Source organism: Lagenorhynchus albirostris, chromosome 1 (assembly GCF_949774975.1).
Source record: "Lagenorhynchus albirostris chromosome 1, mLagAlb1.1, whole genome shotgun sequence".
Taxonomy (NCBI): domain Eukaryota; kingdom Metazoa; phylum Chordata; class Mammalia; order Artiodactyla; family Delphinidae; genus Lagenorhynchus; species Lagenorhynchus albirostris.
This window is the reverse complement of record NC_083095.1, coordinates 52,748,089-52,763,911: the sequence shown is the minus strand read 5'-3', so window position 1 is coordinate 52,763,911 and position 15,823 is coordinate 52,748,089. Positions and strand designations below refer to the sequence as shown.

Sequence of the window (15,823 nt, the reverse complement as noted above, 5' to 3'; positions counted from 1 at the left end):
AATGCTTCCTCCACTGCAATTATGTCATCGTGAAATCATGTTCCACATTCTAAAATAAACTCTTTGCCATATGAATTGTTATCTGACTGAGATATTTTTGTAGTTGTCTTTTTTAACAGCCTCCTTAGAAATGTCTTTTAAATTTCTCACAATACCAAAACAAAAATTTCTTTTTTTTGTCTTATCCACGTGAATACTTCAAGCTTGAATGTTCAGCAGTCACTACTCTTATCCTGCATTGCACACATACTTGAATTTCACACACACACATACACACACAAACACATTTTTAGCTAAATCATCTAAAATGTACACTTTTTGACTTCTAAGAAAAGTGAAAGAGAGTTTTCCACAATATCACGGTTCGGGACTCACCTGTGGACGTGGATGTCCTGTGACCAGACAGGTCAATTCCAGGGTTTCTCCTTCCCGTATAGTGTAGACCCTTTCCGAGTAGCGCTCCTCCTCAATGTTACAGGCCAAGCCTGAATGCACAATACGAACCGTGGGGGGAGCTGTCGAATCAGGAAGAAGAGAGACAAGATACATAAAAAGATAAGCAAACTGTCTTCCCCTGATCATCATGGTTGTTATGGCAATTCTTATTAGACTTTACCACTGTCAGATCCATCAGTCTTAACACTTTGAACATCCCCAAGGGATTAAAGATTTTGCCGGACAGAAAAGTTCAAGTTTACCTTGCAGTCACCAACACAGTCTGAAAATGGCAAAGGGGAATAGGGTAATGGGGAAAAATTGGTGATTCAGTAAATCACCGTCATTACAAGACCAATGATAAAACTTGATTGTTAAAATGTGATAGTTCCCTTCCTCTCTGAAATCTAAAATTTAATATAGTAAGGGATGTTGTCCAAAAACTAGGTAGTACAAAAGAAAGACCATCAGAAAGGAAAAAGGAATGTGAATTAAAGACATTGCCATTTTTCTATTAATTTTATAAGTCGTGTGGTGTAACTAGGGAGCTAAAGAACAGGAAGATCTGGTTATCTGGAATTGAACACCAACTTAGTTCTCAATATTTATAGACTCCTGTATTAATATGAGCAAAAGACAATCACTGAATTAAGCCACTGATGAAGGCCATAAATCACTGATGTCTAAGTATAAAATTCTGATTCAAGATAGACTTCTCATGAAACTGTCCAAATTCCATAATATAATTTTCTCCGACTTCAGTGTCACAGGGGCCTATAAAACCTGACTAGCATTCATTGACTTACATATCATTGGAAACCCATTGTATGCAAAAATTCTTTTGGTATGAGAAATACTTAGATAATAAGATATGCTTCTTGTCATCAAGGAGATTACTGTGACTAGCTTCAAATTGGAGATCATCCCCATTTGTGAATTCAGCATTTTTGTTTGTAATACATTTGGAGTGGAGGCAAAAAGTTTAGAAGAGTAGTTCTTACATTCAGTATGCATAATAAACTCCCCAGGAACTTGTTTAAAACATAGATGTCAGAGGTATACACAGAGACTGCTATGTCTGCAGAAAACCCCCGGAATCTGCCTTTTTACAGAACATCCCAGGTGATGACAATGACAGTGCTACTCAGACCAGATCATTAGAAATAATTTTCTAACGGCTCTTATAAATATTTGTTTATTAAAGAAAATACACCATGGGATAAAATGTCCTTTTCTTTTAATTTTTTTCAAGTAACTAAACATCATGTTATGCATCCTTTCACTGGTTTAAAAAATTAAATAAACCAAACAATTTTTTAAGTTTGTTTAAAAACTTAAACAAACCAAATAATTTTTTGGTCTTATAAAACCAATTTATCAAAAATTTTCTGCCATGTCTTCAGACTCTAGACACGTCTAGACACTGTAATAATTTCCCTAGTTTTAAGACATTAGAAATCATCTGTAGTGTTTATCTGGGTATTCTGATATATTTCACACAAGGTTTTCTACAAATCATTTCCTATAGTGATCAAATTTAAACTTCAATTTAGACAAGTAATACTACAAAGCTACTTATTTTAAAACATCTGTCATACAACTGTATACATATTATGGAGGTGAACAAACTAATGACAATCAATAAACACTTGCAAAACATAAATAAAAAATTGTTAAGTAAAAAAATAGAGATTCATTACCTTGAAATATATTTCTTTGCCAAATTTAGCCTAACAAGTGATAGCCCACATGTTTATTAATACATCTAATTATATAGTAACATGACATCTTTTCCAGATTTACACTTATTTTTGTTTTAATTTCAAATCAATGAATAGTATTGTTATTTTTAAGACATACTTATTATGCAAATCAGTAACTTCATTTAAAACATTTAAATTATACAGTAACACTGTGTTCATCTACAAGGGTAAATTCTCTGCTATTTTCTTCTGTATTTTAACACATTCTTGGAAAAGGTAATTGCCTATATACTGTAGTCATTATGAACCTACCACCTATCTTATAGGAGGGTGGAATATTCTACCAAATTATAAATGTTAAAGATGTATTTTTCCTAGTATGCATTAAAATATGTGATCAGTACTTTAGAATCTCAATGATAAGATGAAAATTTTGGAAGCTTCCTTTAACTCTTTTGGTCTGCAAAAAGTCCAACTGAAAAGGTCTTAAAATTCATCCAGGTGAATTCTCTTATTTCCAAATTAGGGAAGGAAAGCCCAATGACATCAGATGACCTGGCTACAGGCTTGCAGCTAGTTGTGGCCTAAATGAGACCAGGACCACTGTTCCTACGCTCTTTTTAACTACCTCATGCTATTAAAACTATGCCTGGCACAGTTAAAGTAGGGTTAAATAACTCCTAAACTAGACCTAGACTACACTAGGGGAATAAAAAAGATTGAGAAACAGTTCATGAAGTTAAAGCACCATAACTAGATCAGCAATATAAACACTATAATTGTTCCAAACGTAACCAGTGTAACATTGTCCCAATTCACCATCCTGTCTCCAGTCCCTATCAAATCCATGAAATCTTACAATTTCCCAAATAATATATTGTAACTTCTTTTTTCATCATGCTGTATTCCTGCCTAAGAATCTATAATGTCTCCCTATGACATTTCACAGAGTCCAAATCACCCCACATGGCATTTAGGTGCCCTGTAAATGGTCCTCATACTGATTATCCAACCCAAAATCCCACTTCTCTGTAACAGCAGCCCAACATCAGTGGGAAGATAAAGAGCACTGAGAATTCAAGTGTCTTTGATCATGATGTTTCCCCATCTAGAATTCCCACCCTGATCTTTGGACCAATGTTGCTGAAACCTTCTTGGATTACTTAGCAATGATTCTCTTCTCTTTTTTCCAGAAAATCTGTATTGCCCAGAGATTCTCCTTTTTCTTAACATTCTAACTTGATAGGAAGCACCTTATTACAAGGATGAACATAATTTTCAGCATCTATTCCACATCACATAATTCATAGCACAAAGTAGGTATTTAATAATTTATAATTTTAAGCATATATCACTATAAGGACTTTAACCTATTTGAGCAAAAATATTAACCATTATGGCACTGAATTTGCCTACTTTAAATATATATGCAATTTTCAGTACTATATCTGAAACAAAACATGTTTTATCCTCTGCCTTGTTAGAGAAAACCTCAATTCATCATCCTGAAATTGGACTAAGGGTTATGATCCCCATTGCCCTGTAGAGTCAGCAATGAATTAAAATGTTAAAATATTACAAGAGACTAGTATTCATCCAAATTTGCTTGCAGTAAGCCAAATCCCATTATATAAAATCTTTCTAACACTAATCATATCAACTCCCTTAATTTGAATAAACTGGCTTTGGGTTCAAGAGGTCAGCCTAAAAGGGCAAAAGAGAGACATTCTTTTATCTTGTTAGAGTATATCCAAAGTCAAACCAAATTCTCACTGTATTCTGTTGGAGAAAGAACACAAATTCTTTCTTATTCTCCAATGGCAACAGCAAGAGCACTTTTAAGCCTTTTATATCATATACAGATTTTCAAACATGTATTTATTGAGCAACTGCTATAGATCAGGCACGAGGCTATGAGCTGAGAATATGAAGATTAATGTTATGAGCTGTGCCCTCTATGGGTTTATAGCCTATTGGGTCTGTCCAATTTATATATATTGTATATAAAATACAAAAATAATAAAACAATTACAGTTGAGCAGAATAGATATTCTAACAGAAGGAAGTGAAAAGACCATAACAGGACAAAGCAGAAGCTGACTAAATCTGCCTGGTGGATTCCAACAGGTTTCATGAAGCCAGTGACATTTAACTTAGGTTTGGAAAAATGCATGTGGTGAAACGAATTCCAGAGAAAGGAAATAGTGTGTTCAAAGGCATGTCTATAAGAGACTGCCTGCAGTGTTTAGGAAATAACTACATGAACATGTGGTCCACATAGTTTATAATATACTCCAAACCTTGACACCAGTGCCACTCTCTCAATGTGCCATGATGTCATGATGTCTCCAGACATAAGAGACTGTATAGCCCTGCAAATGGAAATGATGGGAGAAACCTACTTGAGAGTTCTTGTTAGACAGGACTTGAGGACTGACTGATGAGGGAGCGAGGGGGCAGGAGTTAAGATGACAGTGAAGTTTATATTTTGGTTAAATAGGTGAAAGATACATTTTTAAATAGAAAATACTCTCTTGATCACTATGGACTCCCCATTATTCACAGTTGGGAGACACTTAAGATGAGGGGCTCTGAGCCCAAATCACGGAGGGCTTTGTTAGAGTGAGGACTTAGATGTGAAGTGTTTTTGAAGGAGAAGCTTTTTCCATGTTTTCTGAAGGACATGCTGTTATTAGCCAGTAATAAGTTTGGTATTAGGAGTTTCTCTCTTCTAAGAACCCCAAGCAAGAGCATTGTACTTTGGTAAATCCTTCAAATCCCTGGTCCAAATATTCTTTGGGAATTCAAGTTGCCAGTAAAATCTCACCACTATGCTACACTAGGTCAAGGTAACTTATGTTCTTGGCGCAGGTCACAGATCCCCTGGGATAGCTAGTGTGGAGAGAGGGAGCTCACGGAACCTCTGTTAGAAGCTCCAGTGAAGACATCAGTGAGCCACCCTGCACCATCATCTCTCACACACTCTAGATTCTGTTCAGAGACAGAGACTCAGAGACAGATAGATAGAATGTCTCACACCTTTCTACTCTCAGGTGGCCAGAGATAACAGAACTAACACTACTGCTTACACCACTCTCTTAGCAGGATCAGTTTTGCCTGTAAAGCAAACAAAACAATAATCAAATTTACTTCTATTTTTCTACTGGTCTAAGTGATTAGTTGATTTGATAAAACATTTATCAGTTTTCTATGACATCTTACATTTATCTAATTAACATTGCCTATAATTGGTCTATAACATTGCCTATAACATTGCCCTAATAATTGGTCTCTTCTGCTTATTTCACAATTCCAATGTAGCACATGTGAATAGTACTTCTAAAGCATGGTGTCTTCCATTCTTCTTATTTTCTCTCTTTCCTACCTGAGTTACTAGTTTAAAATACTACATGAGTTGTCTCCTCCCCACCTTTTTCACAATAATCTCCCAATGTGACTTTTAAATTAAGTATTGTGTATACAGGTATAGTCTATAATTATCCCTCTTCTTGTTGACAACTCTTTTGCCTAATGTCTTTTGCCTTAGGCTCATTATATTACATATTTTAATATCAAACACTCAGATAGGGAAGGGGAGAATATGAACATTTGGGAGAGTAGGTAAAATTTTAGATTTAGATGCTGATGTTGAGCTGTCCAACAACTGAAAAGTTGTTGCTGCACATAAAATTTAGAGCTTTTAAATGGTAGTCGATGGCTGACAGCAATAGAATAGACAAAATCTCTAAAACAGAGCATGTAGAGGGAGAAATTAAGAGGATAATGATAGAACCGCAAGGAATGTGAATTCTTGATAGAGAATTGGTGTCCATAAGATTATGAATACAGAGAGGCCAAGAAAAGAGACTCAGAGGTAGAAGGAAAACAAAGAAAATGCAGTGCTTTAAAAGTTACACAAAGAGATGCTCAAGAATGGTGAACTGTCCAAAACTGTCACTTACAACAGAGCTGTCAATTAGGAGGAGCATAGACAAAAGGTCATTGCCAATGATAGTTAGGAGGGCATTGGTGAATTTCAAGTGAGATTTGGCTGTAGAACAATAGTGGCAAAAGATGAAGGAGGTGAGTTTTGAGAAAGAGAAAAGTCTTAGCAGGTCAAACCAAGCTTCAGGCAAAAAGTAAAACTGCTCCTGAGGTTTACCCACACGTAAAAGAAATGATAAGTATAAAACGGTAAGTATAAAACAGAATATTTTAACAATATTTATACCACCATCTCAGGATTGCAAAGACTAATTATTTACATTATAAGAAACAAACCATAATGTTTGTATTTCCAACATAAACTGTAACTTTTACCAATACTACACTATTTTTCTACTATCCTTCAACATTCTTTTAAAATTAATTTTCCCTAAAACCTGACTTTCTTTCTTTTTTCTTATCTTTTTGTTATTTTACTCTTTTATAAGTTTAACTCTGATAACTTCTGTACCAAATATGCAGAAATCTCTCAAAATGGTCTAATCTCTTCTGTAAAAATAAAAATCAAGGTTAATCCTCACAGAACATAAATATGCTTAATCTCTCCCGTATTAAAGAATGGAGACAAAACAACATTTATCCTCCCATCAACAGGCCTCCTCTTGCCTTTCCTTCACAGCCAATGAATAGAAATAATGGTACCCACTCTATGTCATACTTCCACACCTGCTTTGCAATCCTCAGGCCACAGCAGTCTCTCATCTGCCCTATCATTTGTATTTATAAAAGAATAAGGCAGGAATATAGAAGACCACTTTGCTTAACTGCTAATTATTTGTCATTATTTTGATCTCGTACATCTCCTTCAGTCTTAGTTTACCAGGCTTCATTTCTATGCAACTATGAGGATCTTTTAAAATTATACACTTGTTCTACACTTCAAAACAATAAAAAAATATTATTACCTCCCACTATTATTCTTACAACCTTGAATATAATCATATATCGAAACATGCAGATAGCAGAATGTTCAATTTATATGTCCATTCCAACAATTTCATCAAAAAATAGTTAAAATCCATCTGTCATTGTCACTTAAATAATCCCAAATAGGATAATATCTTGATACACAAACAATTTACAGATTATTTTTATCAGCTTTTAGCTCATTTGAGTTGTTTGATTCCATTGGTTATTTTGAATTAACTACAATTTCAGCATCAATGTGAATTTACTTCCCTACCTCTTTCCCCTCATCCCTCATACTTGGTTAATACTGTACTCCTGTCCACTGGAGGGAGATACATTTTTATCTTTAATTTGATGAGTTATAATATGAAAGTACTAAGATCATATTGATATTCTGGATTTAATCAAAAGAAGATCATATCTACCTCAGTATGACTTTGGTGAAAGGCTCTAAATATGAAAGATTTTGGATATTTTGTATTATTTCCTCAGCACACGTTGAGCAGCACTGTTATAAATTAATTGAACTGCCCTGAGAGACTCTGCAAAGCCCAAAGTAAGGTAAGAAAATTAAACCCTGAAGCCCCTGGTTCTAGAAAGCAGCTATTAATTTTTCCTAAATAACAGAGGTTGATATGATTTTTTAGGTTAGTGTTAGCCAAGAATTTAAAGCAAAGAGCTTAAATTGCTTAAATTTTTAATTTAAACGTAAGTTATCTGTTATATACAATAGATACTATTTAAGATGGAAGAACGTTTGTCACTGAAGAAAATGACATTAAATAACAATGTAATTGTGTTCATGAAATTTTAAAGTTAAACAAAAAAAGCCATAATGCAATTTAAATTTTAAAGTTAAAAACAATGATAAAAGCAATAATGTTTTTGTGTAAAAGAATTACCTTGTAATGTCATCTTTTAACATTCTCGAGTCAAGGTACTAACTTTACAAAAAACTCAATACATAACGGCAAAATATTAATCCGAATTATCTTCCACAAAATGACATATGTGTCCTATGCTTCTTAAATGAAACAATATAAAATTTTTAAATATTACTAAATTAAGGTTTTTACATTAACAACTTCAGATTTCATCAGAAATACGGTTTTTTTTGTTTTCATCTCAAAACATCACCTATTAATTCCTAAGGCTAAAACTTCAAAGACCCTAGTATGTTTTATAGATTTAAAAAAATACAAATTTCACTGAATCTAAGGTTCTTAACATTCTTTTCAAATTCAGCATTTGAACAACCTCTGACACGCGTGCTGGAGAGGAACCATGTGCCCCAAAGTCTGACATAGACATCTGCATCTCTACGTGGATGTTCCTACCCCAAGCCCTTCACTATGTTCTTCCCAGTATTTTCCAGGAGAAACATATGAAAGCAATATTTGAAAGGTTATCAAATATTTCATTAATCTCATATTTTGCTCACAAAGGACTTGACTGAACTAAGCTGTGTGCTATCACTTAAAGGTAAATATTGTGGTGAACTGTGCTTTCCCCATGTAGGTAGAAATGTGAGATTCTATACACAAGTTCCTTTTTCTATATTGGATCCAATGCCACATCCTGAATTGTCTCCATCTAAAGGTTGAATCATGTTTCTATCTAATCAGTAAATTTTAGGAGGAAAAACCCAAAAAAAACTACTCCAGAAATTTTGGCAGCTAGGCCATAGACTGTCATTACAAAAAAAAAAAAAAAAAAAAAACTGACATAAACACAAGGGAGTCGCCTCTTTTATGGTACCATTCTTTATGTGCTTTGAGTCATGATGGAAGCAGAGTAAAGGATGCAGAAAAACTATTATAATGCTACAAGAGGGGTCAGCCTTTAATCCTTAAAACCTTGATTAGGTTTTCCCCCTCTAAATCAAACTTGTGAAATGGTTTCCTCTTACTAATGTCTGAAGCTATATATCATGTGGTCAGTGAACCTTCCAAAGTTCTTGGAACCAAATCTTCCTGACTCTCATGAATTATCAGAGCATCTTATGAGATCAGGACTCCTGAATCCACAGGTACTAATTACATCATTTTTAAACTCTCTGGACTGAAATGTATACCTAAATGTACTCACCCTTCTCTAGAATTAAGAGCTTCTCAGCTTTCTTGCAAAGAACTACAAAGACCCAGCAAATACTAACTAAAATGAAATTAGTGTCATCATTGTGCTCCAACCTTAATCACAAATTGGGTATTTAGAGACAGCTATTATTTCTTCCAGTCTAGCTAACCAACAAAACAAATGAGATTTACTACAGAATATGCCAAAAATGAAAACTTCAATTTGCTTCTCCAAGAGTGGCAATGGCAGGCAGAGGATTTTGAGGATCTGGCCTGCCAATTTCTCCATTGTTTCTCTCCATTGAGAAATCACTGCTGCTGCTTGTGACTAGCCCCAAGAAGGACAAGATCCTCAGCATGTCACAAAAATGCCTTTCAAACCCCAGAATAGAGGAATCAGTGTGATAATGACACACACCCAGAGTCCCCTTCAGAACTGGGCAGAAGAGCAATTATCACAAAGCAAGAATGATTCGGGTTCCACCAGGCAACACTCATAGACTAAGAACTTAGCAAACACCAGGAACCTGTGCAAAGCTTGTTATTTATGACAACCTCTAGTTCTATCTAAAACCATAAAAAGTATATTTTTAATTTCCATTTGAAAAAATAAGACATCCCCAGTGAAGGTTAGTGAATATTCAAAGTTTAGTTTCATCTACAGTTCTGTCTTATTTTAGAAAAAAATTGTGTTATATATATGTTTTTTTTCATTTTGCCATGCTGCATCCTCATTTTAAAAACGACAGACACTCCTTTGTCTTTAGAATTTAGGGGGAAAGAACAGAATACAAAAAAAGGATTATCAATCATTTATAGTCCCATAGACAAAGAATATTTTTATTAAATTACTTAGTACCATAAAAGTTCAAAGTAAAAACATTTTTCTAAACCACGAAATGTGAAACAGAAGCACTTATTGGTAAATATCATCACTCAACCTCTAATTTTTTATTTAGGCTTGACAATTTCAAAGAAATATACTCAGGAGCTGAGGAACTACCCAAAATTTCTGTTCAAACAATTTAATTTCCATCTGTCTGAGGATGAAGTTTTGAAATTGTCCCTGTAAGTATCTCAGTGGTTCACCTCTGTGGCAATGTGACACGGCATTCCCCAGGAAGTCTCTTAGACCTGCCATCTCCCAGATCCCCTACCATCAGGTCACAGGGGCTGGACCTCCCACTCTCCTGCTCAATCACCTGTGCTCCTTCAGTCTGCCATCGAGCAAGACTCTGTGCTCAACTTTAAATAATTTCCACATTCTCCTAAATGAACTCATAAATACCCTTTATAAGAATTGTCATAATTGTTATTAATGTTAGGATTTGTTAATAAAACAAACAATATAAGAAATCTGCAGTGTCACAAAATCTTAAAATCTTCAGAGTAGTAACAAAACAAATGGGTGATCCATAATGCTTAACAAAGTATACAGGATTTTTAAATTTTTTACCATTAACCTTTTTCTATTACAAACTTCTAATTAGTAGTATTTCCTTGATTTTTTTGAGGAAACAAGGAATACATAAAAATATATAACTGTTTGTAGCCATAGCCCGTTACATTAAATACAAAATTGTTATGCTTAAATTCTCACAGCACAATTCACCTAACTTCAAATGTTATGCTTGAAATTCTTCTAGTGTTCTCTGCAGAACTGATGAGATCATATCTATTAGAGGTTAGATCAAATAAGTTATTCAGATTTTAAGGTGTCCAGGTTTTAACACAGCTGAGTCTGTGCCTTTCAAAATATACTTCCAAAGACAAGTGGCCTATAAACATGTTCAATGTTGTTCAATCTACCTAATTTTTAAAGAAATTTAAACCAAGAGGAGCATCAAGATGGCTGAAGAGTAAGATGGGAAGATCACCTTACTCCCCACAGATACATCAGAAATACATCTACACGTGGACAACTCACAGAATACCCACTGAACGCTGGCAGAAGACCTCAGACCTCCCAAAAGGCAAGAAACTCCCCAAGTACCTGGGTAGGGCAAAAGAAAAAAGAGAAAACAGAGACAAAGAATAGGGACGAGACCTGCACCAGTGAAGGAGGAAAGGTTTCCAGTTTCCATACACTAGGAAGCCCCTTCGCGGGAGGAGACTGCGGGTGGCGGAGGGCGGAAGCTTGGGAGCCACGGAGAGAGCGCAGCAACAGGGGTGCGGAGGGCAAAGCGGAGAGATTCCCGCACAGAGGATCGGTGCCGACCTGTACTCACCAGCCCGAGAGGCTTGTCTGCTCACCCGCCGGGGTGGGCAGGGGCTAGGAGCTGTGCCTCCATCTTCGGTCGGAGCGCAGGGAGAGGACTGGGGTTGGCAGCGTGAACACAGCCTGAAGGGGGCTAGTGCGCCACGGCTAGCCGGGAGTGTGTCCAGGAAAAGGTCTGGAACTGCCAAAGAGGCAAGAGACTTTTTCTTCCCTCTTTGCTTCCTGGTGCACGAGGAGAGGGGATTAAGAGCGCCGCTTAAAGGAGCTCCAGAGACAGGCGTGAGCCGCGGCTATCAGCGCAGACCCCGGAGACAGGCATGAGACGCTAAGGCTGCTACTGCCGCCACCAAGAAGCCTGTGTGCGAGCACAGGTCACTATCCACACCCCCCTTCCAGGAGCTTGTGCAGCCCACCACTGCCAGGGTCCCGGGATACAGGGGCAACCTCCCCGGGAGAACGCACAGCACGCCTCAGGCTGATGCAACATCCCACCAGCTTCTGCCGCCGCAGGTTCGCCCCACGTCCGTACCCTTCCATCCCCCCGGCCTGAGTGAGCCAGAGCCCCCGAATCAGCTGCTCCTTTAACCCCATCCTGGCTGAGCCAAGAACAGACGCCCTCAGGCGACCTACACACAGAGGCGGGGCCAAATCCAAAGCTGAACCATGGGAGCTGTGCGAACAAAGAAGAGAAAGGAAAATTCTCCCAGCAGCGTCAGGTGCAGCGGATTAAACCTCCACAATCAACTTGATGTACTCTGCATCTGTGGAATACCTGCATAGACAAGGAATCATCCCAAATTGAGGAGGTGGACTTTGGGAGCAAAGATATATTATTTTTTCCCCTTCTGCTCTTTTTGTGAGTGTGTATGTGTATGCTTCTGTGTGTGATTTGGTCTGTATACCTTTGCTTTCACGATTTGTCCTAGGATACTTTCTGTCCTTTTTTTTTTTTTTTTTACTTTTTAAATTTTTTCCTTAATAATTATTTTTTATTTTAACAACTTGATTTTATTTTACTTTATTTTATTTTATTTTATCCTCTTTCTTTCTTTCTATTTTTTCTCCCTTTCATTCTGAGCCATGTGGATGAAAGGCTCTTGGTGCTCCAACCAGGAGTCAGTGCTGTGCCTCTGAGGTGGGAGAGCCAACTTCAGGACACTGGTCCACAAGAGAACTCCCAGCTCCACGTAATATCAAACAGTGAAAATCTCCAAGACATCTCCATCTCAATGCCAAGACCCAGCTTCACTCAATGACCAGCAAGCTACAGTGCTGAACACCCTATGCCAAACAACTAGCAAGACAGGAACACAGCCCCATCCATTAGCAGAGAGGCCACAGAAACCCCAAAACACACCACCAACCGTGGACCTGCCCACCAGAAAGACAAGATGCAGCCTCATCCACCAGAACACAGGCACTAGACCCCTCCACCAGGAAGCCTACACAACCCACTGAACCAACCTTAGCCACTAGGGACAGACACCTAAAACAATGGGAACTACGAACCTGCAGCCGGCAAAAAGGAGACCGCAAACACAGTAAGTTAAGCAAAATGAGAAGACAGAAGAACACACAGCAGATGAAGGAGCAAGGTAAAAACCCACCAGACCTAATAAATGAAGAGGAAATAGACAGTCTACCTGAAAAAGAATTCAGAATAGTGATAGTAAAGATGATCCGAAATCTTGGAAATAGAGAAAATACAAGAAACATTTAACAAGGATCTAGAAGCACTAAAGAGCAAACAATGATAAACAACACAATAAATGAAATTAAAAATTCTCTAGAAGAAACAATAGAAGAATAACTGAGGCAGAAGAATGGATAGGTGATGTGGAAGATACAATAGTGGAAATAACTAATAACAAATGACAATGGAGACACGATGACCCAAAACCTATGGGATGCAGCAAAAGCAGTTCTAAGAGGGAAGTTGATAGCAATAAAATCCTATCTTAAGAAACAGGAAACATCTCAAATAAACAACCTAACCTTGCACCTAAAGCAATTAGAGAAAGAAGAACAATAAGACCCCAAAATTAACAGAAGGAAAGAAATCATAAAGGTCAGATCAGAAATAAATGAAAGAGAAATGAAGGAAACGATAGCAAAGATCAATACAACTAAAAGCTGGTTATTTGAGGAGATAAACAATATTGATAAACCATTAGCCAGACTCATCAAGAAAAAAAGGGAAAGACTCAAATCAATAGAAACAGAAATGAAGAAGGAGAAGTAACAACTGACACTGCAGAAATACAAAGGATCATGAGAGATTACTACAAACAACTCTATGCCAATAAAATGGACAACCTGGAAGAAACTGACAAATTCTTAGAAATGCGCAACCTGCCGAGACTGAACCAGGAAGAAATATAAAATATGAACACACCAATCACAAGCACTGAAATTGAAACTGTGATTAAAAATTTTCCAACAAACAAAAGCCCAGGACCAGATGGCTTCACAGGCGAATTCTATCAAACATTTAGACAAGAGCTAACACCTATTCTTCTCAAACTCATCGAAAATACAGCAGAGGGAGGAACACTCCCAACCTCATTCTACGAGGCCACCATCACCCTGATACCAAAACCAGAGAAAGATGTCACAAAGAAAGAAAACTACAGGCCAACATCACTGATGAACATAGATGCAAGATTCCTCAACAAAATACTAGCAAACAGAATCGAACAGCACATTAAAAGTATCATACACCATGATCAAGTGGGGTTTATCCCAGGAATGCAAGGATTCTTCAATATACGCAAATCAATCAATGTGGTACACCATATTAACAAACTGAAGGAGAAAAACCATATGATCTTCTCAATCAATGCAGAGAAAGCTTTCAACAAAATTCAACACCCATTTATGACGAAAACCCTGCAGAAAGTAGGCATAGAGGGAACTTTCCTCAGCATAATAAAGGCCAAATATGACAAGCCCACAGCCAACATCGTCCTCAATGTGAAAAACTGAAACTATTTCCATTACAATCAGGAACAAGACAAGGTTGCCCACTCTCACCACTATTATTCAACATAGTTTTGGAAGTTTTAGCCACAGCAGTCAGAGGAGAAAAAGAAATAAAAGGAATCCAAATTGGAAAAAAAGAAGTAAAGCTGTGACTGTTTGCAGATGACATGATACTATACATAGAGAATCGTAAAGATGCTACCAGAAAACTACTAGAGCTAATCAATGAATTTGGTAAAGTAGCAGGATACAAAATTAATGTACAGAAATCTCTTGCATTCCTATACACTAATGATGAAAAATCTGAAAGAGAAATTAACAAAACACTCCCATTTACCATTGCAACAAAAAGAATAAAGAATCTAGGAATAAACCTACCTAAGGACCTGTATGCAGAAAATTATAAGACACTAATGAAAGAAATTAAAGATGATACAAACAGGTGGAGAGATATACCATGTCCTTGGACTGGAAGAATCAACATTGTGAAAATGACTCTACTACCCAAAGCAATCTACAGATTTAATGCAATCCCTATCAAACGACCACTGGCGTTTTTCACAGAACTAGAACAAAAAATTTCACAATTTGTAGGGAAACACAAAAGACCCCGAATAGCCAAAGCATTCTTGAGAACAAGAAATGGAGCTGTAGGAATCAGGCTCCCTGACTTCAGACTATACTACAAAGCTACCGTAATCAAGACAGTATGGTACTGGCACAAAAACAGAAATATAGATCAATGGAACAGGATAGAATGCCCAGAGATAAACCCACACACATATGGTCACCTTATCTTTGATAAAGGAGGCAAGAATATACAGTGGAGAAAAGACAGTCTCTTCAATAAGTGGTGCTGGGAAAACTGAACAGGTACATGTAAAAGTATGGAATTAGAACACTCCTTAACACCATACACATAAATAAACTCAAAATGGATTAAAGATCTAAATGTAAAGCCAGACACTATCAAACTCTTAGAGGAAAACATAGGAAGAACACTCTATGACATAAATCACAGCAAGATCCTTTTTGACCCACCTCCTAGAGAAATGGAAATAAAAACAAAAATAAACAAATGGGACCTAATGAAACTTAAAAGCTTTTGCACAGCAAAGGAAACCATAAACAAAACCAAAAGACAACCCTCAGAATGGGAGAAAATATGTGCAAATGAAGCAACTGACAAAGATTTAATCTCCAAAATTTACAAGCAGCTCATGCAGCTCAATATCAAAAAAACAACCCAATTCAAAAATGGGCAGAAGACCTAAACAGACATTTCTCCAAAGAAGATATACAGATTGCCAACAAACACATGAGAGAATGCTCAACATCATTAATCATTAGAGAAATGCAAATCCAAACTACAATGAGATATCATCTCACACTGGTCAGAATGGCCATCATCAAAAAATCTAGAAACAATAAATGCTGGAGCAGGTGTGGAGAAAAGGGAACACTCTTGCACTGTTGGTGGGAATGTAAATTGATAC

The 15,823-nt window shown here is 36.8% G+C and overlaps 1 protein-coding gene across 1 annotated transcript in view; it reads right to left on the bottom strand.

Annotated features, from left to right (window-relative positions):
- MDGA2 (MAM domain containing glycosylphosphatidylinositol anchor 2) overlaps positions 1-15,823 on the bottom strand; it is an 825,804-nt gene that overhangs the window by 475,022 nt on the left and 334,959 nt on the right. Inside the window, exon 2 of the mRNA XM_060167534.1 lies at positions 376-515. Within this exon, the coding sequence (XP_060023517.1) occupies positions 376-515 (140 nt within the window). The remainder of the gene's footprint in view (positions 1-375; positions 516-15,823) is intronic.